The sequence below is a fragment of the Schistocerca cancellata genome, chromosome 5 (genome assembly GCF_023864275.1).
Source record: "Schistocerca cancellata isolate TAMUIC-IGC-003103 chromosome 5, iqSchCanc2.1, whole genome shotgun sequence".
NCBI lineage: Eukaryota > Metazoa > Arthropoda > Insecta > Orthoptera > Acrididae > Schistocerca > Schistocerca cancellata.
In genome coordinates this window covers 303,182,388-303,206,303 of record NC_064630.1, presented here as the reverse complement: position 1 = coordinate 303,206,303, position 23,916 = coordinate 303,182,388, and the positions used below count along the sequence as shown (strand labels likewise).

Genomic DNA, 23,916 nt, shown 5'->3' with positions numbered 1-23,916 from the left:
TTTGTCGTGGCATACGGAGCTCCATCGCAGTCTTTAACACTGGTTGCATGCCGCGACAGTTTGGACGTGAACCGTATGTGCAGTTGACGGACTTTGAGCGAGGGCGTATAGTGGGCATGCGGGAGGCCGGGTGGACGTACCGCCGAATTGCTCAACACGTGGGGCGTGAGGTCTCCACAGTACATCGATGTTGTCGCCAGTGGTCGGCGGAAGGTGCACGTGCCCGTCGACCTGGGACCGGACCGCAGCGACGCACGGATGCACGCCAAGACCGTAGGATCCTACGCAGTGCCGTAGGGGACCGCACCGCCACTTCCCAGCAAATTAGGGACACTGTTGCTCCTGGGGTATCGGCGAGGACCATTCGCAACCGTCTCCATGAAGCTGGGCTACGGTCCCGCACACCGTTAGGCCGTCTTCCGCTCACGCCCAAACATCATGCAGCCCGCCTCCAGTGGTGTCGCGAAAGGCGTGAATGGAGGGACGAATGGAGACGTGTCGTCTTCAGCGAAGAGAGTCGCTTCTGCCTTGGTGCCAATGATGGTCGTATGCGTGTTTGGCGCCGTGCAGGTGAGCGCCACAATCAGGACTGCATACGACCGAGGCACACAGGGCCAACACCCGGCATCATGGTGTGGGGAGCGATCTCCTACACTGGCCGTACACCACTGGTGATCGTCGAGGGGACACTGAATAGTGCACGGTACATCCAAACCGTCATCGAACCCATCGTTCTACCATTCCTAGACCGGCAAGGGAACTTGCTGTTCCAACAGGACAATGCACGTCCGCATGTATCCCGTGCCACCCAACAAGCTCTAGAAGGTGTAAGTCAACTACCCTGGCCAGCAAGATCTCCGGATCTGTCCCCCATTGAGCATGTTTGGGACAGGATGAAGCGTCGTCTCACGCGGTCTGCACGTTCAGCACGAACGCTGGTCCAACTGAGGCGCCAGGTGGAAATGGCATGGCAAGCCGTTCCACAGGACTACATCCAGCATCTCTACGATCGTCTCCATGGGAGAATAGCAGCCTGCATTGCTGCGAAAGGTGGATATACACTGTACTAGTGCCGACATTGTGCATGCTCTGTTGCCTGTGTCTATGTGTCTGTGGTTCTGTCAGTGTGATCATGTGATGTATCTGACCCCAGGAATGTGTCAATAAAGTTTCCCCTTCCTGGGACAATGAATTCACGGTGTTCTTATTTCAATTTCCAGGAGTGTAGATTGGTGCGTAAGATCGTGGCGGTTTTGTATAGCAAATTTGTATTCCGGTTGCTATGGGTTTATTTAACGATTGTCATGTTTTTTATTTGTAGTTCACTATTGCTATTTGAGTTTACATGTTGAAGAAGTATGTAGGGCGGTGAACGCTATAAGATGGAGTGCTAAGTGTAGGAATGTAAAAAAAAAAAAAAATGTAAGTTAATGGAGTTCAGTAGGAAAAACAAACGCACAAGGGTAGAGTACAGTATCAGTGGTATCCTGATTGAAACAGACACAGTGTTTAAGTATCTAGAGGTAACGTTGCAAGGCAATAGGAAATAAAATGAGCACATAAGGACTGTAGTAGGGGAAGAGACTGGTCGACTTGAGTTTATCAGCGAGCTTTGGGAAAGTGTGGTTCACTCTCAAAGAGACTAGGGCGACCCATTGTTGAGTACTGTTAGAGTGTTTGGGATCCACACCAAGAAGACATCGAAGCACTTCAGAGGCTGGCTGCTACATTTGTTACCGATGCTTCGAACAACATGCGAGTATTACGGAGATGGTGCGGAAACAGAAATGGGAAACACTGGAGAGCAGACACTACTGACAAAATTCAGAGAACCGGCAATTGAGGCTGACTGCAGAGCGATTCTACTGGCACCATCGTAGATTTCGCTTACGAAAATAAGATCAGAAAGGTTAGGCCTCGTACGGAGGAAAATAAACTACTGGCTATTAAAATTGCTACACCAAGAAGAAATGCAGATGATAAATGGATAATCTTTAGACAAATACATTATAATAGAACTGACATGTGATAACATTTTCACACAGTTTGGGCGCATAGATCCCGAGAAATCAGTACCCAGAACAAGCACCTCTGGCCGTAATAACGGCTTTGATACGCCTGGGCATTGAGTCAAACTGAGCTTGGATGGCGTGTACAAGTACAGATGCCCATGTAGCTTCAACGCGATACCACAGTTCATCAAGAGTAGTGACTGGAGTATTGTGACGAGCCAGTTGTTCGGCCACCATTGACCAGACGTTTTCAATTGGTGAGAGATCTGGAGACCTCTGTATCCAGAAAGGCCCGTACAGGACCTGCAACATGCGGTCGTGCATTATCCTGCTGAAATGTAGGATTTCGAAGGGATCGAATGAAGCGTAGAGCCACGGGTCGTAATGATCTGAAATGTAACGTCCACTGTTGAAAGTGCGGTCAAAGCGAACAAGAGGTGACCGAGACGTGTAACCAATGGCACCCAATAGCATCACGCCGGGTAATACGCCAGTATGGCGATGACGAATACACGCTTCCAATGTGCGTTCATCGCGATGTCGCCAAACACGGATGTGACCATCATGATGCTGTAAACGGAACCTGGATTCATCCGAAAAAATGACATTTTGCCATTCGTGCACCAAGGTTCGTCCTTGAGTACACCATCGCGGGCGCTCCTGTCTGTGATGCAGCGTCAGGGGTAACTGCAGCCATGGTCTCCGAGTTGATAGTCCATGCTGCTTCAAACGTCATCCAACTGTTCGTGCAGATGGTCGTTGTCTTGCAAAGGTCCCCATCTGTTGACTCCGTAATCGAGACGTGGCTGCACGATCCGTTACAACCATGTGGATAAGATGCCTGTCATCTCGACTGCTAGTGATACGAGGACGTTGGGATCCAGCACGACGTTTCGTATTACCCACCTGAACCCACCGATTCCATATTCTGCTAACAGTCATTGGATCTCGACCAACGCGAGCAGCAATGTCGCGATACGGTAAACCGCAATCGCGATAGGCTTTAATCCGACATTTATGAAATTCGCATTTGTCCTCCTTACACGAGGCATCACAACAACGTTTCACCAGGCAACGCCTGGTGTTTGTGTATGGGAAATCGGTTGGAAACTTTCCTCATGTCAGCACGTTGTAGGTGTGGCCATCGGAGCCATTCTTGTGTGAATGCTATGAAAGCTAATCATTTGCATATCACAGCATCTTCCTCCTGTCAGTTAAATTTCGCGTCTGTAGCACGTCATCTTCGTGGTGTAGCAATTTTAATGTCTAGCAGTGTAGAATGTCGTTTTTTCCTCATACTATGTGTGAGTTGCACAGGAAAGGAAATAACTAGTTTGTGGTGCGTGGTACCCTTCACCACGCACCATACAGTGTCTCGCGGGATGTGTATGCAGATGTTGATATAGATATAGAAGCCATTTGAGGAAATTCTAATCATTGGGAAAAATCGTAAGATTACGTAACCACGGTCGCAATCGAGCTCTTTCGCCACTTTTGCCCCATCGGCAAGTACTTCGCAAGTATGTGGCCTCAACATCATCAGAACTCTGACTTTTGCGTTGCTTTCTTTCTCACCAACGTCTGTACTCTTACGTACGTCTAATCAAATTACTCTAGCAAATTAAATATTTTCCTTGTAATCTATTTAAACTTTGTATAAGATGGTATAATATTTTAACGCTAAAAAATTTCTGTGAAACACTGCAGAAATTACGCCATGACAATTCACATCATACACATTTCCACACTCCTCTCTTAATCTTCCGAGACAATATCCGACGGGAAATCAAATGTGACGTCTGATTCACATGTAAACGAAATCTTTTATTTTTATGAGGCCTTGTCCTCCGCAGGCAACAGACACTTCGAGCCGAAACGTCTATTTTAAAATTTTTAGTTTTACTAAAGTTGAAACAGTTGTTTGTTCAATTACTGCGTACATTATACATTAGCGGTAAGACATGTAAATATTTGTGGCCTCAGTACTTCCAGTACGGAGCACAGGAGTTAAAATTCAGAAGTTATGCAAAAATGTCTTCTTGTCGAGAATGCACAGTGTGGTGGATTGAAAGCAGGGTGATGGACGCGATCCAAGTTTTAAACAGTCGACCCCATTTAAACACGGGTTACAAATGATGCTCTGCAAGTTGAAATGGCTAGCGAGAGTCAGACTATCAATCATTCATTAAATGTCTATTACTAGAAGCTGACGAGCTGGAAAAGTGAGCCATTTACAACAACTGAGATATTCAGGCTCTGGCTGCAGCTGAAATTTCTCTTGCAGACACTCATAGGAAGCTCAAATCCTCGCATATTTGGAGCATTCTCTTTTAGTAATGTTTGAAAACAGTACAAGTAATACTCCTTAAATTTAGTTGCACTTGATTTATCAATACTACTTACTATAAAAATTGTTTCATTAGTGTCGGATGTGACCTTCAAAGTATCTTAAAATATTCTCTCATACCATTTCTTACATCAACGAAATTTAAATTTCATTAACTCCATATGATTAAATATAAATCTTTGATCAAAATGTGTAACAGAAGTTAAATACACGTCATCTGATGAAAACATATTGCTCAAAGCAAACACCATTTTCAGACCAAAAGATCTACTACCCACAATATTCAGGATGATTATAATTATCTTTTGCTACTTGATCCAGTGTGGAAGGAATACCATTCATCGTATCGGTAACAAACTTCATACGAAGGATTTTCAGACTGTACTTAGTAGGATTTGCGTTGTTAGCTGCATAAATGTCATGACTTGCAGTTAGGCGCCGGTGTTGGTAAGGCGACGTGAGGTTGAAGTACAGGGGTTAGTGTGCATTACTACTGCAGACAGTTAGTGAATCTGGACAAGGTGAGCAAGGATTTACTCGAAAAGCTGTTGTATGAAAACAACAGCAATAATGGTGTGGCTATTCGCAAGTATAGATACGTTAAAGAAATACGGAGAGGTCCCCCTTGGGCATCGAACGTGATTGGGAATTTCGAATTAACTGGTAATCTGGGAATTTCTGTTGAAAGAGGCGGACGGTCAGTTGCGCAAAAAATTGTTGAGGAAGTTATTGTTGCCATGGATGAGAATCCTGCACGCAATGTGCTATCTTCATACAGTGCACAAGCTATGTCAAGGCAGCTGGACATTCCGTGGTCCACCATTCTAAAACTTCTGCGGACAATTATGAAATGTAATCTATAGTACGGATCCCGGGTTCTGTAGATGCAGATGGTCGTCACATGGGACAACGTTTGTGACCTGGACATTAAACATTATATGCAAGAAACAAACGTTACCCTATTTTTTGGAAATTAAAATGAGTTTCTTTCAATTTCTCTTCGTCATATCCCTACAAGTGCTTCCACAAAGATTCGTTGTCGTACGATCACTCGATTTTCACGGGAGGCCTCGCAAATTGTTGTTGTGGTCTTCAGTCCTGAGACTGGTTTGATGCAGCTCTCCGTGCTACTCTATCCTGTGCAAGCTTCTTCATCTCCCAGTACTTACTGCAACCTACTTCCTTCTCAATCTGCTTGGTGCATTCATCTATTGGTCTCCCCCTACGATTTTTACCATCCACGCTGGCCCCCAATGCTAAATTTGTGATCTCTTGATGCCTCAGAACATGTCCTACCAACCGGTTCCTTCTTCTTGTCAAGTTGTGCCACAAACTCCTCTTCTCCCCAATTCTACTCAGTACCTCCTCATTAGTTATGGGATCTACCCATCTAATCTTCAGCATTCTTCTGTAGCACCACATTTCGAAAGCTTCTATTCTCTTCTTGTCCAAATTATTTATCATCCATGTTTCACTTACATACATGGCCACACTCCATACAAATACTTTCAGAAACGACTGCCTGACACTTAAATCTATACCCTATGTCAACAAATATCTCTACTTCAGAAACACTTTCCTTGCCATTGCCAGTATACATTTTATATCCTCTCTACTTCGACCATCATCAGTTATTTTGCTCCCCAAATAGCAGAACTGCTTTACTACTTTAAGTGTCTCATTTCCTAATCTAATTCCCTCAGCATTACCAGACTTATTCGACTACATTCCGTTATCCTCGTTTTGCTTTTGTTGATGTTCATTATATATCCTCCTTTCAAGACACTGTCCATTCCGTTCAACTGCTGTTCCAAGTCATTTGCTGTCTCTGACTGAATTACAATGTCATCGGCGAACCTCAAAGTTTTTATTTCTTCTCCATGGATTTTAATACCTACTCCGAATTTTTCTTTTGTTTCCTTTACTGCTTGCTCAATATACAGATTGAATAACATATGGGATAGGCTACAAACCTGTCTCATTCCCTTCCCAACCACTGCTTCCCTTTCATGCCCCTCGGCTCTTATAACTGCCATCCGGTTTCTGTACAAATTGTAAATAGCCTTTCGCTCCCTGTATTTTACCCCTGCCACCTTCAGAATTTGAAAGAGAGTATTCCAGTCAACATGGTCAAAAATTTTCTCTACGTCTACAAATGCTAGAAACGTAGGTTTGCCTTTTCTTAATTTTTCTTCTAAGATGAGTCGCAAGGTCAGTATTGCCTCACGTGTTCCAAAATTTCTACTGAATCCAAACTGATCTTCCCAGAGGTCGGCTTCTACCAGTTTAATTATAATCACTCTGTACTTATTAATACAAAATAAATGCCCATTCCGCAGCTATGCATTGCTGTCAACAATTTGCGACACAGTAAAATTTGTGCAGGACCGGAACTCGAACTTGGACATCCGGCTTATCGCGGGCGGTCGCCTTAACCATTTCGGCTACCCGAGCACGCCTTCAGAACCAGTCCCTGCTTCCATATGTCAAGTGATCACAGTACATATGCTTGGACAATATTCATAATTCTCGTAGAGGTACACAAAAATTATATTGCCGTTTTAGCCCTCACAGGCAGGGATACGTTACTGATTGTTACAATGTCTCTGTTTATACAGAATCTGCATTTTTACACTGCAATCTCCTTCAGACATGCATGCATGTCTCAAGAATATTGTATTGTGATCATGCAGACACAGTACAAACATAGACATCGTAACCATCGACGATGCACCCTGTATTGCGTAACAGTGCATGTACACAAAGCAAGAACCATAGAATATACAGAAACCCCTCAGCGATAACCAGTTCAGATAGTTAGTTGTATAAAGCTTTGAGATGTAATGTAAAGCAATAATACAGATATTAGACATAAAATAAATCGTATTTCCGTGTTATGTAGCTACGAACGCATCCAGGGTTCCAGAACAGGACTGCTCGAAAACAAGAAGACATACAGGACAAGGACGCATACCAGTAGATAATACATCTCTACAAGTTTTGAATCGTCATCCATGCCATGGAGTAGCTGCAGAGCTCACCAATAGGAGGGCAGACGTATTAGAACATGCAGACGAGTCATACCCTCTGTCCTGGCGTCCAATTAATTCGTACCCAACGAGAAGACTTCCAAAGCCAACTGCTGTAGCGAGTTATAACACCCCCCTGCTTCCCGGGATTTGCGAAATTACAAGTTGACAATGACCGTGAATTATGAATTTTGACCCGCGTCGGCATAAGGCATCCGAATCCGAAGTAAATAATGATTATTCTGCGGGAAACACAAGACGTTATAACTTGATCGTTATTGAATGAGTAATTTCATTCAATAACGATCGGTAAATGAAACAATGGAAATAATTTGGAAATAAATTTTGCCAGTGGAAACTTTGCAGAAAGAAATGATTAAGTTGTAAAAGCAATTAAAAAATCGGTCGCCAGCTCAGTTGATGAGCGACAGTACTGGTAAGTACGTGAATAATTGTGTCAAAAATAACGTTTACCTGTTTGTAGCGCAGCAGGTGGAACGGGGACTCTTACGTAAGTGCTGTGTCAGGTTCAGTAGTCATATAAAACAATGTCATAACAATCTAACTACACTTACTTTGTTCATAATTTGTCAGCTAAGTGCAATGCTGACAACACAGATAATTATCTATCAAGATTTTGAATAATGGACTGTCATTCTGTCTTTAAAATTAGGTACTTTGCACAGTTTAATCTACTGATAATGAAATATATTACCAATAATTGATTAACTATGTTTTGACTGATAATAATTCATTAATTGGGGGATTGTCAGGTGGAATAAGATTTATAGTTTCATGAAATATCCTTGAATTAACTTCAGCTGAATATGCTTTGAAATAAGTCTTAATGATCAAATTTATTACTTCAGTCTATTACTAAGTTACTATGGGTTGCGTAAGCTTATTAAGTGCAACAATTAACTACTATAACCAGTCTGAAATTTACTCTTCACCGTCTATGCAAATAATTTCATAATTAACATATTTTCTCTTGATAATGGCGTGACACACTCGGTTCAATAAGGTAAGGATTGGAATGAACCTACTTGGTGTTATTGTCGGGTGGAATGTAACTGCAACACTTCGATTATAAAGTGATTGTTATTAACTTTTCAACTTCAGACAAAAGCACAGTCACTGCTACTACTACCTGCTCAGAGGCGCGACAAAACAATCTCTCTGACTTCAACGTTAACTAAATATACCCTGACTCGCCAGTGTTAAATATTACATAATTTAAACATAGTATTTACAATACATATTTACACTAGGCAATACATCGTATACAAACAGATTCAAGTGTTAAGTAAGCGAAAAAATTCATAGCAAGGACTGCGTTGTAGCGTCACAGAGTGCTGAGCAGTGTGAGTCACCGACCCCAATACTTCTAATTGTAAGTCTCGAGAGTACTCCTACTACCTCACACTTCAAGTATTTAAGATTTTAAGGGGGAAACTGGCAGACATATTCCCGTAAGCGAATAAATTAAGGATCCCAAACTTCTATTTAGTTAATTGTACAAACTGGAACAGAAATATGTATCAAAGTCAAATAGGGAATATCAACGTTGAAGGTTGAAAGATTTTGTCTTGACGTACGTACTTATTCCGACGTCCTATACAACATTTCACGAAACATTGTGAACACAATTAACTTGCTGCAGCCTGTCTCCATATTCTTATTTCAGGATTTAAGATTAGACATTGTTCCAGTGTAGGATAACTGGCAGTTTCATTGTTCTTTATATTATTATTCCTAATAAGAATTGATTCTGATGAGATACAATGAAGAGCCAAAGAAACTGGTATACGCATCCGCAATGAAATACAGAGATATGTAAACAGGCAGAATATGACGCTTCGGTCGGCAACGCCTACAAAAGACAACAAGCGTCTGGCGCATTTGTTACATCGGTTACTGCTGCTGAAATCGCAGGTTATCAAGATTTAACTGAGTTTGAAAGTTGTGTTATAGTCAGCGCACGAGCTATGGGACACAGCATATTCGAGGTAGCGATGAAGTGGGGTTTACCCGTACGACAATTTCACGAGTGTACAGTGAATATCAGGAATCCGGTAAAACATCAAATCTCCGACATCGCTGTGGCCGGAAAATTATCCTGCAAGAACGGGACCAACGAAGACTGAAGAGAATCATTCAACGTCAGTAGCTCGGTACGGGCTTTTGTTGAAGTTTCGAGAACATACCTTCACCGAAGAGTCAAGCAGTATATTGTTTCCTCCAACGTATATCTCGCGAAGAGACCATGAGGATAAAATCAGAGAGATTAGAGCCCACACAGAAGCATTCCGACAATCCTTCTTTCCACGAACAATACGAGACTGGAATAGAAGGGAGAACCGATAGAGGTACTCAGGGGACCCTCCGCCACACACCGTCAGGTGGCTTGCGGAGTATGGATGTAGATGTAGATGTAGATGTAGAACGTGACAGAAATACAACCCTTCCATATATTGCTGTGGATTTCAATGCTGGGCCATCATCAAGTGTCAGTGTGCGAACCATTCAACGAAACATCATCGATATGGACTTTTGGAGCCGATGGGCCACTCGTGTACCTTTGATGACTCAACGAGGCTCTGTAATGGTAAGGGGAGTGTGCAGGTGGAGTGATATGGGACTTCGCATACGTCTAGATACGACACCAGCATCCGTTCATGTCCATTGCGAATTTTTACAGACCTGGGAAATTTCAGCAGGACAATGCGACACGCTTCACGTCCAGAATTGCTGCAGAGTGGCTCAAGGAACACGCTTCTGAGTTTAAATACTTCCACTGGGCACCGAACGCCGCAGACATGAACGTTATTAAGCATATCTGGGACGGCTTGCAACGTGCTGTTCAGAACAGGTCTTCCCCCCTCATACCCTTACGGATTTATGGAATACCCTGCAGGATTCTTGGTGATAAAGAAATTGAAAGGCTCCATATCACTCATTATTAATATACATAATTCATTGCCGGACGCGGTGTTCTCGCGGTTCTAGGCGCGCAGTCCGGAACCGCGCGACTGCTACGGTCGCAGGCTCGAATCCTGCCTCGGGCATGGATGTGTGTGATGTCTTTAGGTTAGTTAGGTTTAAGTAGTTCTAAGTTCTAGGGGACTGATGACCACAGCTGTTAAGTCCCATAGTGCTCAGAGCCATTTGAACCATTTGAACATAATTCATTCCAAGGTTTCCTTTCTGAATTACGAAACTTTCTTCCAAACATAGAAGCTTCTATTACAATTTCTCGCAACATAAGTACATCTTCTGAGTTGTGAAAAATATAATCTGGTGATAAACGATAACGTGAAAGAATATAACGGATTTTTTCATTTCTAAAAGCCAACTATCTCAGCGTCACAGGCGCCATGCGACCTTGTGACCAGGGGACCCAGGGGTGGGGGTAGATCGAGTGTATGGTCAGTTCCCTCCAGCAGTACTTCAGACATTAGCCGAGTCCATGCGGCACTTGTGCGTGCTCTGTAGCGACAGGCGTACCAGTTTCTTTGGCCACTCATTCAACATTGTAAGGACAGAAATCTAAGCAAAGAATACGTTTGGGTAAGACAGTGAGCTTAACAATTAAACAGAGAATATGTCGAACCATTGACATGAGTCAGAATGAAGCTGAAAAAGGACTGTCCAGTGAATATTTATGTAAAAAGTTTACCGTAGTGGAACGATAGGAAACACAATGTGTTAATACGAGTAGATATGACTTCCGGAAATAGTGTCATGAGTGAGAACTATTTCCCCACGAGTCAAAAATCAGATGTCACGTAGGAGTATCAACCGTTTACATGCGCTTTGATGCCTTGTATAGACAAATCGCTCGGCCAGTCGGCATCGACACTTAATCGTCTGCTTCCTTTGTTGTACGTTCGTATAATTTCGTATGTATCCGTAGTATGATTTACGCTGGAGAAAAATTGGTAAATCTACAGTTAGTAGCTCCCGTTTTTGTTGTACGTTTATCGAAACCTTGTACCGGTACACTGCCTTGCATCGACGTGATCTTGGGCCAGTGGCAGAACTGGCAAAACCTGCGCTCACACCCTCTTCCCCTGTAAAATTATCTTCCTGTCATTTTGCTGCACTTCTGCACATACTTAAAATGTTGTAAATTCGTGAGTAGGCTTAGTGAAAATGAAGCATTAAACTTCATAGTAATATTACTAATCAGCAACAAAAGACATTTTTCTTCAATTATTTTCTCTTTAAGCAGCCAATAGTTCCAAGTAAAACTTGGAATATTACACACTTCCTCCACCTAGGGCCGGTTTAAGGGCCAAGCAACACAGGCAAATCAGGTTTACTTCAAATGCACGCTGTACCGGTCGTGAGTGACAATTGCCTTTGAGATAGGATGTGGTGAATCGATGTTCGTCATGAAGGCTTTTAAGGTGTTAAAGAAGTCATTGTCAGTACTTCATTGAGTTTGAACGAGGACGTATAATAGTTCCATGACAAGCTTCATGTTCCTTCTGCGCTGTTGCGCAAAGACTTACCAGGGATGTAGCCATCGTGCATGACTGCCGGCGGTGGTGGTCAAGAGAAAGTACGGTCGCAAGAAGACCGGACTTCAGATGTCCACGTCGCAATACCGAGAAGGAAGGCCGTCTTGTTACCCGTATGGCTGTGGTGCATCGTACTTCTGTAGCAGCAATTTCACCAGAAGTTGGCTCCACAGTGACACACCGATCCGTTACAAATCGGCTACGTCAGGGACAGCTCTGAGCCAGATGCCCTGTAGCATGAATTCCACTGACCCCAAACCACTGGTATTTCCGACTTCGGTAGTGTCAAGAGAAAGCTCGTTGGAGGGCTGGGTGGAGGTCTGTTGTGTTTTCTGGTGAAAGATGGTTCTGTGACAGTGATGAAGGTGTGTTAATTAGGAGGCAGTCGAGATACTGCAATCAATCTGTTTGCGAGGTAGATTCATTGCGCAAACACTTAGAGTTATAATATGGGCTGCGATTTCATATGACCGCACAAGCACTCTCGTGGTTATCCCACTGACTGCAAAATTGAACGTCAGTCTGGTGATTCGATCTTTTCTGCTGCCATACACGAACAGCATTCCAGAGATTGTTTCCAACTGGTTAACACTCGCACCGCTGTTGTAACCCAAAATGCTCTTTAGAGTGTCGACATGTTACCTTGGCCACTACATATATCTTCATTCAAAAACATAAGAGACATCATCGTATGACAAGTCCAACATCACCCACAAACAGTATTAACTGTTTCTGTATTGACCGACCAAGTCTCCAAACTGACATCGGACGCTTACACAACACAATGCATGCACGTTTGAATGCTTGCGTTCAACATTGCGGAGGCTACACTGGTTATTATTGTACCAATTATTTGCAATAACGTATCTCGCGCTTACATTATCCTGTGATATTGCACCATATACCTAGACAAATGTGTTCCCTAAATGGTCTAGTCTACAGCTACAACTACATCTGCATCTTCATGGATGCTCTGGATTTCAGATTTAAGTGCCTGGCAGTGGGTTCATCGACGCACCTTCACAACTCTCTGTTATTCCAATCTAGCGCAGCGTGCGGTAAGAACGAAGGTCTATATCTTTCCGTACGAGCTCTGATATCCCTTATTTTATCATGATGATCGCTTCTCCCTATGAAGGTCGGCGTCAACAAAATATTTTCACATTCCGAGGAGAATGCTGGTAATTCAAATTTCCTGTGAAGATTCCCCCGAAACGAAAAACGACTATCTTTTAACGACGTCCATCCACAACCCTGCGTCATTCTGTGACACTCTCTCCCTATTTCGCGATAATACAAAACGATCTGTCCTGTCTTGAACTTTTTCATTGTACTTCGTCTTTCCTATCTGGTAAGGATCCCACATCGCGTAGCAGTACGGAATCCTAAAAGAGGACGGACAAGCGTAGTGTAGGAACTCTTCTTAGTAGATTTGTTATATCTAAGTGCCCTGCCAACGAAACGCAGTCTTTTGTTAGACTTCCTCACAACATTTTCTACGTGTTCCTTCCAACTTAAGTTACTCGTAATTGTAATTCCTGGTTATTTAGACGCATTTAAGGCCTTTAAATTTGACTGCTTTATCGTGTGATCTAAGTTAAACGTATTCCTTTCGGCACTCATATGGGTGACCTCACATTTTTCGTTATTTAGGGTCAATTGCCAATTTTCGCAACATACAGATATGTTTTCTGAATTGTCATGTAATTTGTTTTTGTCATCGGATGACTTTAGCAGTCGATAAACGACCGCGTCATCTGCAAACTACCTAAGACGGCTGTTCAGATTGTCTCCCAAATCGTTTGTATAGATAAGGAACAGCAAAGGGCCTATAACACCTTTTAGAACGCCAGAAATCATTTCTGTTTTACTCGTGACTTTCCGTTAGTTACTACGAACTGTGACCTCTCTGACAAGAAATCGCGAATCCTGTCACGTAACTAAATCGTTCAAATGGTTCTGAGCACTATGGGACTTAACAACTGAGGTCATCAGTCCCCTAGACTTAGAACTACTTAAACCTAAAGACATCACACACATCCATGCCCGAAGCAGGATTCGAACCTGCGACCGTAGCAGTCGCGCTGTTCCGAACTGAAGTGCTTAGAACCGCTCGGCCAACGCGGCCGGCAGTCACGTAACTGATACGGCATTCCACAAGTAAAGAGTGTCACTACAAGCCGCTTATATGGTACAGTGTCAAAATACTTCTGGAAGTCGAGAAATACGGAATCAATTTGAAATCCCCTGTCAGTAACACTCAAAACTTCATGCGAGTAAAGAGCTAGTTGTGTTTCACAGGAACGATGTTTTCTACAAATCTGTATTGACTGTGTGACGGTAGACTGTTTTCTTCAAGGCAGTTCATAATGTTCGAACACAATATACGTTCCAAAATACTGCTGCATATCGACGTTAATGATATGGGGCAGTAATTTAGTGGATTACTCCTACTACCTTTCTTGAATTTTGGTGTGACCTGTGCAACTTTTCAGTCTTTGAGTATGGATCTTTCGTCAAGCGAACGGTTGTATATAACTGTTAAGTATGGAGCTATTGCATCAGCACACTCTAAAAGGAACCTGATTGGTATACAGTCTGCACCAGAAGACTTGCTGTTATTAAGTGATTTAAGTTGCTTCACTACTCCGAGGATATCTACTTTTACGTTACTCATGTTGGCAGCAATTCGTGATTGGAATTCTGCAATATTTACTTCCTTTTATTTTGTGAAGACATTTGGGAAGGCTGTGTTTAGTAACTTTGCTCTGGCAGCTCTTTCTTCGATAGTATCTCCATTGCTGTCGCAGAGAGAAGGCATTGAAGGTTTCTTGCCGCTAGCATACTTCACATACAACTAGAATCTCTTTGGATATTCTGCCGGATTTGAGACAAAGTTTCGTTGTGGAAACTATTATAAGCATCCCGCAGTGAAGTTCGCGCTAAATTTCGAGCTTCTGTAAAAGATTGCCAATCTTGGAGATTGCGTCTGTTTAAATTTGGCATGTTTGTTTCGTTGTTTCTGCAAAAGTGTTCTGACCCGTTTTGTGTACCAAGGAGGATCAGCTCCTTCGTTTGTTGATTTATTCGGTATGAATCTCTCAATTGCTGCCGATACTATTTTTTTGAATTCAAACTACATTGTTAATTTCTAAGGACTGGAGATTGTCTCTCAGGAAGGTGTCAAGTGTATTTTATCTGCTTATTGGATCGGTATAATTTTTGTCTATTTTTCCCCAATAATAGGTTTGAGGGTTACAATATTCAAGGTCGCTACAACAACCCTGTGTTCACTAATCCGTGTATCCATGTTAATGCTCGTTATTAACTTAGGATTTTTTGTTGTTGAGAGGTGAAGAGTTTTTTCACAGCCTTTTATACTTCGCGTGGGCCCATGAAATAAATGTTAATAATAATTTTCAGAGAATGCAGTTAACAATATTTCGGATGATTTTTTATGCGTACCTGTGGAACTGAACATGTATTTTCGCCTGCATATCGAGGGTAAATTAAAGTTACCACCAACTGTAATTGTATGAGTCGGGTACGTGTTTAAAATTAAACTCATGTTTTGTTTGAATCTCTCATCTGAACTGGGGGTGGGTAAAATGACCCAACTATTATTTTATTTCTGTTGCCAACAATATCCTCTGCCCATACCATCTCACAGTAAATATCTACTTCAACTTCCCATCGAGATAAACTACTTCTAACAGCAACAAACACGCCACCGCCAAGTTTGTTTAGCCTACACTTTCGGAGCTTCGTTAGGTTCTTCGCCAAAATTTCGGCTGAACATATCTCCGGCTTCAGCCAGCTTTCAGTGCCTATAACGATTTGAGCATCAGTGCTTTCTATTAGCGCTTGGAGCTCCACTACTTTCCCAACACAGCTACGACAATTTACAACTGTTATACCGATGGTTCCTGTATCTACGTTCTTCCTGAGTTCGGCCTGCACCCTTCGTGACCGAAGCACGAATGAAGCACTTTTTGTGTTTTCTCGAGACATTCTGACCTAAAAAACGCCCAGTCCACTCCACACAGTCCCTGCTACCCGTGCAGTCGCCTCCTGTTTATAGTGGACACCTGTACTATTCAGCGGAACCCGAAACCCAGCCACCCTATGGCGAAAGTCGAGGAATCTGCAACCTTACGGTCGCAGAACGGTCAGCCTCTGATTCAGACCCTCCACTGAGCTCTGTACCAGAGGTCCGCAATCGGTCTTGTCGACTATGCTGCAAATGATCAGCTCTGCTTTCATCTCTCAAATAAACCTGGCAGCTTTTACCACTTCTGTTAGCCACTCGAAACGAGAGAGAATCTCTTCCTATCCAAAGTGACGAACATCATTGGTACGGACGTGAGCCCACGCCTGCAGCTGGCTTCATCCTGTGATCTTCATGACGTCTCGAAGGACCTGTTCCACGTCTGGATTGACTCCACCCGGTATCCACACAGAGCGCACATTGGCTCTCTTCCCGTTCTTGGTAGCCATTTCCCTATGAGGCCCCATAACGCGCTTCTTGTAGGAGCTCCCAACTATCAGTAATCCCAGTCTCTGATGTTACTCTACATTAATTATTTTTGGGTGTTGAAATTCTTTTCCGTCAAGAGGTTTACTCGTTCAGACACCCCTGAGAGTCTCGCAACTTTTGAAAACAGAATTACAAGCTTCTGCTCCGTTTCTCAACGGTATCAACAGGAGTGCCTTCAGACAGATAAATCAGGAAGACTGAGGTCAGTACAGGCCGTAGAAGGGAAAGGAGAGAGTTCGGACAGCATCATGGGATTCCCTACATCAGGGGCTATTATCTCTCAGAGGTAAACTTATTGATTTCATGATGTTGTAATTTTAATGACCAACATAACCTCCTCCGATCCTCTAAAGCCAAATTTCAAGAAGGCAGAACTAACACACTATCACTACGTTTAAGATGGCATATTTAAGGTTTAAACAATTTAATGACTCATCCTAACGTATCACCATGACCCAGAGCCTCACGCCGCAACCACCATTGCACGGATTTCTCTTTACGGAGTCGATCGGGTAGGTTTTGTTATAAGCAATTGTTACCATGTGTAATGGGGTAGGAATATTTAAAAGTTGGAGGAGGGTTTCAGAAAGTACTGTGCTGACCGCTAAATGTCTACAAGCTGCAGGGTTTACAAGAACTGTAGGTAAGTCCGGGAGCCCGCCAAAAAAGATCTCAGCAACTTATTTCTCGCTCCTATACAGATTACGTCAATACATATTTATTAGTAACTGAAATGTCACCGATCGCACAGGTCATTAAGTCATTCATAACATCCAACCACGCCAGTGCTTTAACGTTACAGTGACATCAGACAACAGCTGGGCTATGAGATGTTGTGATGATAAAGAATCAGAGGCTACATCATCCGAAACAGTACCATCTCGAAGGTATGAGCCAGTAGGGAAGCAAAGAGAGAGCTAGTATAGCGTCATGTCGATTCACTACATTTAGGGGCAACTGTATCTCAGGGGCAAGCAACATCATAATGTTAGTTGGCTATCTCCAGTAAAGTTTCAAATTTATTGTTTTCCGTTTTAGCTACTGTCACTCACTAAACCCTGAAGCGTCTCTTCCATTTTCTCGTGCACTGAAGTTTTAAAGCAACTGAAATCTGGACTACTCAAATTTTCCCACAGTTTAACTGAACATTACACTCACACACTCAAGTAATTCCCGAAAAACAATAATATGATGAGTATTCACACACCTACCAACGTAAAAAAGTAAATCATACACGTTCACTAAACGTACTGAGCAAGTCGTGAGAAACTTCTGTTTACTATGGTAATGGCGGACAATGCGCAACTGCTCAGCACACAATAATCTGTTCCAAAACTGGAGCAAAAACAAAGGAACATACGAGTAAAAAAACGCCAGCGAACAACCCAAATAAATATTCATAGCAAACAAAAGCTAATGGAAACTAAAGACTGAATTATTTCATTCTTACTAATATAACAGCAGTTATTTGGAATAATGACGACTGTTTCTCAAGAAAGGAAAGCTGTGCTTGCAGAGAAATGACACCTGTAAAACCAGTTGACATACTGAACAGACGTGATTTTAATCTTTCGTTTTGAAAGCTACTGAAAAACGCAGTTCAACGCTACGTGAAACTCCAGTTATTGAAAAGATACACTACGTGATCAAAAGTATCCGGATAACTGACTGAAATTGACTTAGAAGTTCGTGGCGCCCTCCATCGGTAATGCTGGAATTCAATATGATGTTTGCCCAACCTTAGCTGTCGCATTCATACGTTCAATCAGGTGCTGGATGGTTTCTTGGGGAATTGCAGCTCATTCTTCAGGGAATGCTGCACTGGAGAGAGATAACGATGAGGGTCGGTGAGGCCTGGCACGACGTCGACGTTCCAAAGCATCCCAAAGGTGTATCATATTATTCAGGTCAGGATTCTGTGCAGGCTAGTCCATTACAAGGATGTTATTGTCGTGTAACCACTCTGCCACAGGCCGTGCAGTATGAACAGGTGCTCAGTCGTTTTCAAAGATGCAAACGCCATCGCCGAATTGCTCTTCAACAGTGGGAAGCAAGAAAGTGCTTAAAACATCAATGTAGGCCTCCGCAGTAATAGTGCCACGCAAAACAGCAATGGATGCAACTCCCCTGCATGGAAAACACGACCATACCATAACACCACCGCCTTCTAATTTTACTGTTAACACTACACTTGCTGGCAAATGACGTTCACCGGGCATTCACCATACCCACACCCTGCCATCTGATCGCCACATTGCGTACAGTAATTCGTCACTCCACACAACGTTTTTCCACTGTTCAGTCGTTTAATGTTTACGCTCCTTACACCAAGCGAGGCGTCGTTTGGCATTTACAGGCGTCATGTGTGGCTTATCAGCAGGCCCTCGACCATGAAATCCAAGTTTTCTTACCTCCCGACTAACTCTCATAGTACTTGCAGTGGTTGCTGATGCAGTTTGGAATTCCCCCTCTCTGTTTGCGAGTGTAGGAGGAAAGGTAATCACTAGTAATGGTACTGGGCACCATCCACCACGCACCGTATGGTGGCTTGCGAGGTACGTCTGTAGATGCAGATATGCCTTAAGACAGCTCCGTACTAGAGGGAGCAGGAGCTTGCAAAAGTTGCAGAGAAAAACAGACGTAGGAGTATATATAATAAATGATTCCGGAAATTATGTGGATGTAAATGAGATGAAGAGTTTGTCGCAGAGGGAAATCAGCCAGGAGTGTAAAAACGGAATTAATTTATGCCTCTTTAGTCAGTCATTAGTAAGGACTGAGAGTAATTTTATGTTACTTGCATTAGTGTATTAGACACAAAGACGCTCCCAGGATTTAACGATTCATCTTGCTCTGTATTAAGCTTGTATGTCTTGAAAAGCTGGCCTATTATATTACGAAACAGCGACAGCCATTAGAAAGATGCGTTGTAACTTTTGTCAAGTACATTTTAATTTATATTAATATGCTCCTCATATGAGTTAAAATATACACTACTGGCTAATAAAATTGCTACACCACGAAGATGACGTGCTACAGACGCGAAATTTAACCGACAGGAAGAAGATGCTGTGATATGCAAATGATTAGCTTTTCAGAGCATTCACACAAGGTTGGCGCAGGTGGCGACACCTACAATGTGCTGACATGAGGAAAGTTTCCAACCGATTTCTCATACACAAACACCAGTTGCAGTGGTTGCTGATGCAGTTTGGAATTCCCCCTCTCTGTTTGCGAGTGTAGGAGGAAAGGTAATCACTAGTAATGGTACTGGGCACCATCCACCACGCACCGTATGGTGGCTTGCGAGGTACGTCTGTAGATGCAGATATGCCTTAAGACAGCTCCGTACTAGAGGGAGCAGGAGCTTGCAAAAGTTGCAGAGAAAAACAGACGTAGGAGTATATATAATAAATGATTCCGGAAATTATGTGGATGTAAATGAGATGAAGAGTTTGTCGCAGAGGGAAATCAGCCAGGAGTGTAAAAACGGAATTAATTTATGCCTCTTTAGTCAGTCATTAGTAAGGACTGAGAGTAATTTTATGTTACTTGCATTAGTGTATTAGACACAAAGACGCTCCCAGGATTTAACGATTCATCTTGCTCTGTATTAAGCTTGTATGTCTTGAAAAGCTGGCCTATTATATTACGAAACAGCGACAGCCATTGCCTGGTGAAACATTGTTGTGATGCCACGTGTAAGGAGGAGAAATGCGTACCATCACGTTTCCGACTTTGATAAACGTCGGATTGTAGCCTATCGCGATTGCGGTTTATCGTGTCGCGACATTGCTGCTCGCGTTGGTCGAGATCCAATGACTGTTAGCAGAATATGGAATCGGTGGGTTCAGGAGGGTATTACGGAACACCGTGCTGGATCCTAACGGCCTCGTGTCACTAGCAGTCGAGATGTCAGGCATCTTATCCTCATGGCTGTGACGGATCGTGCAGCCACGTCTCGATCCCTGAGTCAGCAGATGGGGACGTTTGCAAAACAACAACCATCTGCACGAACAGTTCGACGACGTTTGCAGCAGTATGAACTATCAGCACGGAGACATCGGCTGCGGTTACCCTTGACGCTGCTTCACAGACAGGAGCGCCTGCAATGTTGTACTCAAGGACGAACCTGGGTGCACGAATGGCAAAACGTCAGTTTTTCGGATGAATCCAGGTTCCGTTTACAGCACCATGATGGTCGCATCCGTGTTTGGCGACGTCGCGGTAAACGCACATTGGAAGCGTGTATTCGTCATCGCCGTACTGGCATATCACCCGGCGTGATGGTATGAGGTGCCATTGGTTATACGTCTCGGTCACCTCTTGTTCGCATTAAAGGCACTTTGAACAGTGGACGTTACATTTCAGATGTATTACGACGCGTGGCTGTACCCTTCATTCGTTCCTAAGAAACGCTACGTTTCAGCAGTATAATGCACGACAGCATGTTGCAGGTCCTCTCGGTCCTTTCTGAACACAGAAAATGTTCGACTGCTGCACTGGCTACCACATTCTCCAGATCTCTCACCAATTGAAAACGTCTGGTCAATGGTGGCCGAGAAACTGGCTCGTCACAATACGCCAGTCACTACTCTTCATGAAGTGTGGTATCGTGTTGAGGCTGCATGGGCAGCTGTACCTGTACACGCCAGCCATGCTCTGTTTGACTCAATGCCCAGGCGTATGAAAGCCGTTATTACGGCCAGAGGTAGTTGTTCTGGGTACTGATTTCTCAAGATTTATGCACCCAAATTGCATGAAAATGTAATCACATGTCATTTCTAGTATAATATATTTGTCCAATGAATACCCGTTTATCATCTGCATTTCTTCTTGGTGTAGCAATTGTAATGGCCAGTAGTGTATTACTGTTCACACTTTCACCTTTCAGTCAGCATTTCCTCAACTTTTAATGAAATTCTAAGTGTGTTATTGTGTACGGGCTTTTGAGTATGAACACATCGGTAACGACCGATGCCATGCCATCCCCTGTCACTGGCGTCTGTGGTTACCTCCACCGCACTCCTGGCCATTGTCAGTTTTCGTGACCGGGAGCCACTACCACTCAGTCAAGTATCTCCTTGACTGACGTCATAGTGCTGTCCTCGCATCTGAAATCGCTGACAGTCCTGGGAACCGAAACCAGTTCCTACGGACGGCCGTCCTTTGACATGATTACTCATCTACAGAGGTCGACATGAAACTTAAATATGAGTTAAAATTCCGTGTGGCTTATTTCTACCCTTAAACTGTAAAAAAAGGCGGTTCAGGCAACACCTGATGAAAGTGGCACAACCATTAAAGAACTTACGTGGGATCTTGGCTGAAATATTCGTGGTTGTTATAGAGTCAAAGTGTGGTAGGGCTGTACACTAGACAGCGTACGTAACCCGTCACGGTGTCGGCAGGAGGCGGCGGTCGCGGCGGGGCTGTGCGCCGGCTTAGGCTACCAGCTGCACAGCCACTAGCCAGCCACGCCAGCGGCGGCGTGCGCGTGACGGCGGCGCTGAGTTGCGACACGCACGTGCTGCTGACACGCCCCTCCCCCTCCTGCCCCCCACGCACAGCCTCCACTCAACCGCCCACATACACGCGGCCCGTGTGAAATTAGCCCGCGGCTTGCCCGACCGGACCACCCTCGTCCGGGCGCCGCCGGCATGGCAAAGCCAACCCACCGCTCATCCCGCACCATCCCTATTTACACCCGTGCCTCCACCGTGTCCCGTGGTGCACATCCCCCTGTCATTGCTAGATGATTAAAAACCATTCAATAGCTGAGATCGCATAAAATATTTCTTTATTTAAGGCAACCGGTTTCAACAGGCTGTGCTATCATCTCCAGGTCTTAAAATGTTTTGTTGTAAAACATCTTCATTTTGCGCCTACCTCAGGTACAAGATAATAAGCAGACAAAAATAGCACGTTACAAAACCATTTTACAATTTTAAAGTGGATTTCAACTGTTTAGAATATGTCCAGAGTGTATAAACTATTGTGCCATTGTGCACCGTTTTTGTACGACGCGACAAGCAAGTGTGAGCAATATGTATTATAGCCTGTTACAAAATGCGCTTTATGTTTTAAATATTTTAGCGATGACAAACGTTTTATAACATGCTACTTTTATTCACTTGACCTCTTGTGAGTGAGTTCAGCGCAAAATGTACATGTTTTATAAAAAAGATTTTTAGACCTCAGGATGACAGCATAGTCTGTTGAAACCGGTTGTCTTACACACAAAAAAAAAAATGTTATGCGATCTTGGCTGTTGATTGGCTTTTGAGGGGCATAGGACGTCAAACGAGCCGAGTTGGAGCAGGAGAGTCACCACAGGACGTTTTAATTTCTACTGTCTATAGTTTTACAAATAAATTCATAAAACCTTGCCAGCATGACTAGGAAGGATTGAGGATACACACCTGTCGCAGTGGAAGTTCAAAAACGTAGCGAAATAGCTTTTTTTTCCAACTGAAATTTCATCATTTTTTCACTTATTACTGGCTGCATTTGTTGCTATAGGTACACTTTTCTTCCTAAGTAAGAGAGATTCTTCGATGAATTTTTCATAGCATACAAACAGTAGTTACAGATGTATGAAACTAGAGTTTTCCAAATCTTTTAAAAAACTGTGGAAATAATTGAGATAATTAACTATAAAACTTGAGTTTTTTCTAAACATGAAGTTTAAAATGTAACAGTTGATTCATTTTTTCATAAATTAAATAACTTCTAGAATTTCATACACCTGTAACTATGGTTTGTGCGCTGTGCAAAAGTCATCGAAGAATCACTCTTACTTAGAAAGAAAAGTGTACCTGTAGCAACAAATGCAGCCAGTAGTAGTGAAACAATGATGAAATTTCACATGTAAAAAAAAAGTGTTTTGTTACGTTTTTGAGCTTCCTCAGCTATGAGTATGAATCCTGAATCTTTCCTGGTCATGCTGTTAAAGTATAGACAGTGGAAATTAAAATGTCCTGTGGTGCCTCTCTCCTGCTCCCCGTAGGCCCGTTTGACGTCCTACCCCCTTAACAATTAAACAGATCGCCCTCCCGTTCTCGCAAAATTAGAAAATCCAATACTATCATATTATTTCCATAACTGCGCCGACTTCAATAAGACAATCGAATAAACATGGGTAAGAAAGAAAAAAACAGACCGGCAAAGATGTGAAGTGGAACTACAATATTTGTAAGTCGCATTCTTGATAAATATGTGCTGATGAAATCGTTTAAGGACGGAAAAAACCCACTGCGTTTCAATAAAGAAATTTGGAGAACGTTGAAGTAGCAGACACTGTAGCATTCTCCGTTCAAAAAAGAACGCGCAAATGACGACAGTCAAAAGTTAGTAAAAATTCTTGCGTCTACATAAAGATCGATGAATTAATCACTTTACTTTCGCAAAAGACCTTACCAAGAACCCGAGAAAATTTCGGTCCTCTAAGGGGATCGATAGCTTC

General features: G+C 43.1%; 1 protein-coding gene across 1 annotated transcript in view; it reads left to right on the top strand.

The window, feature by feature from the left end:
• Nucleotides 1-22,059, top strand: part of LOC126188504 (uncharacterized) — a 186,576-nt gene extending 164,517 nt beyond the window's left edge. The window contains exon 3 of the mRNA XM_049930107.1: nucleotides 21,863-22,059. Coding sequence (XP_049786064.1) covers nucleotides 21,863-22,059 — 197 coding nt within the window. The remainder of the gene's footprint in view (nucleotides 1-21,862) is intronic.
• The last annotated feature ends 1,857 nt before the right edge of the window (nucleotides 22,060-23,916 follow it).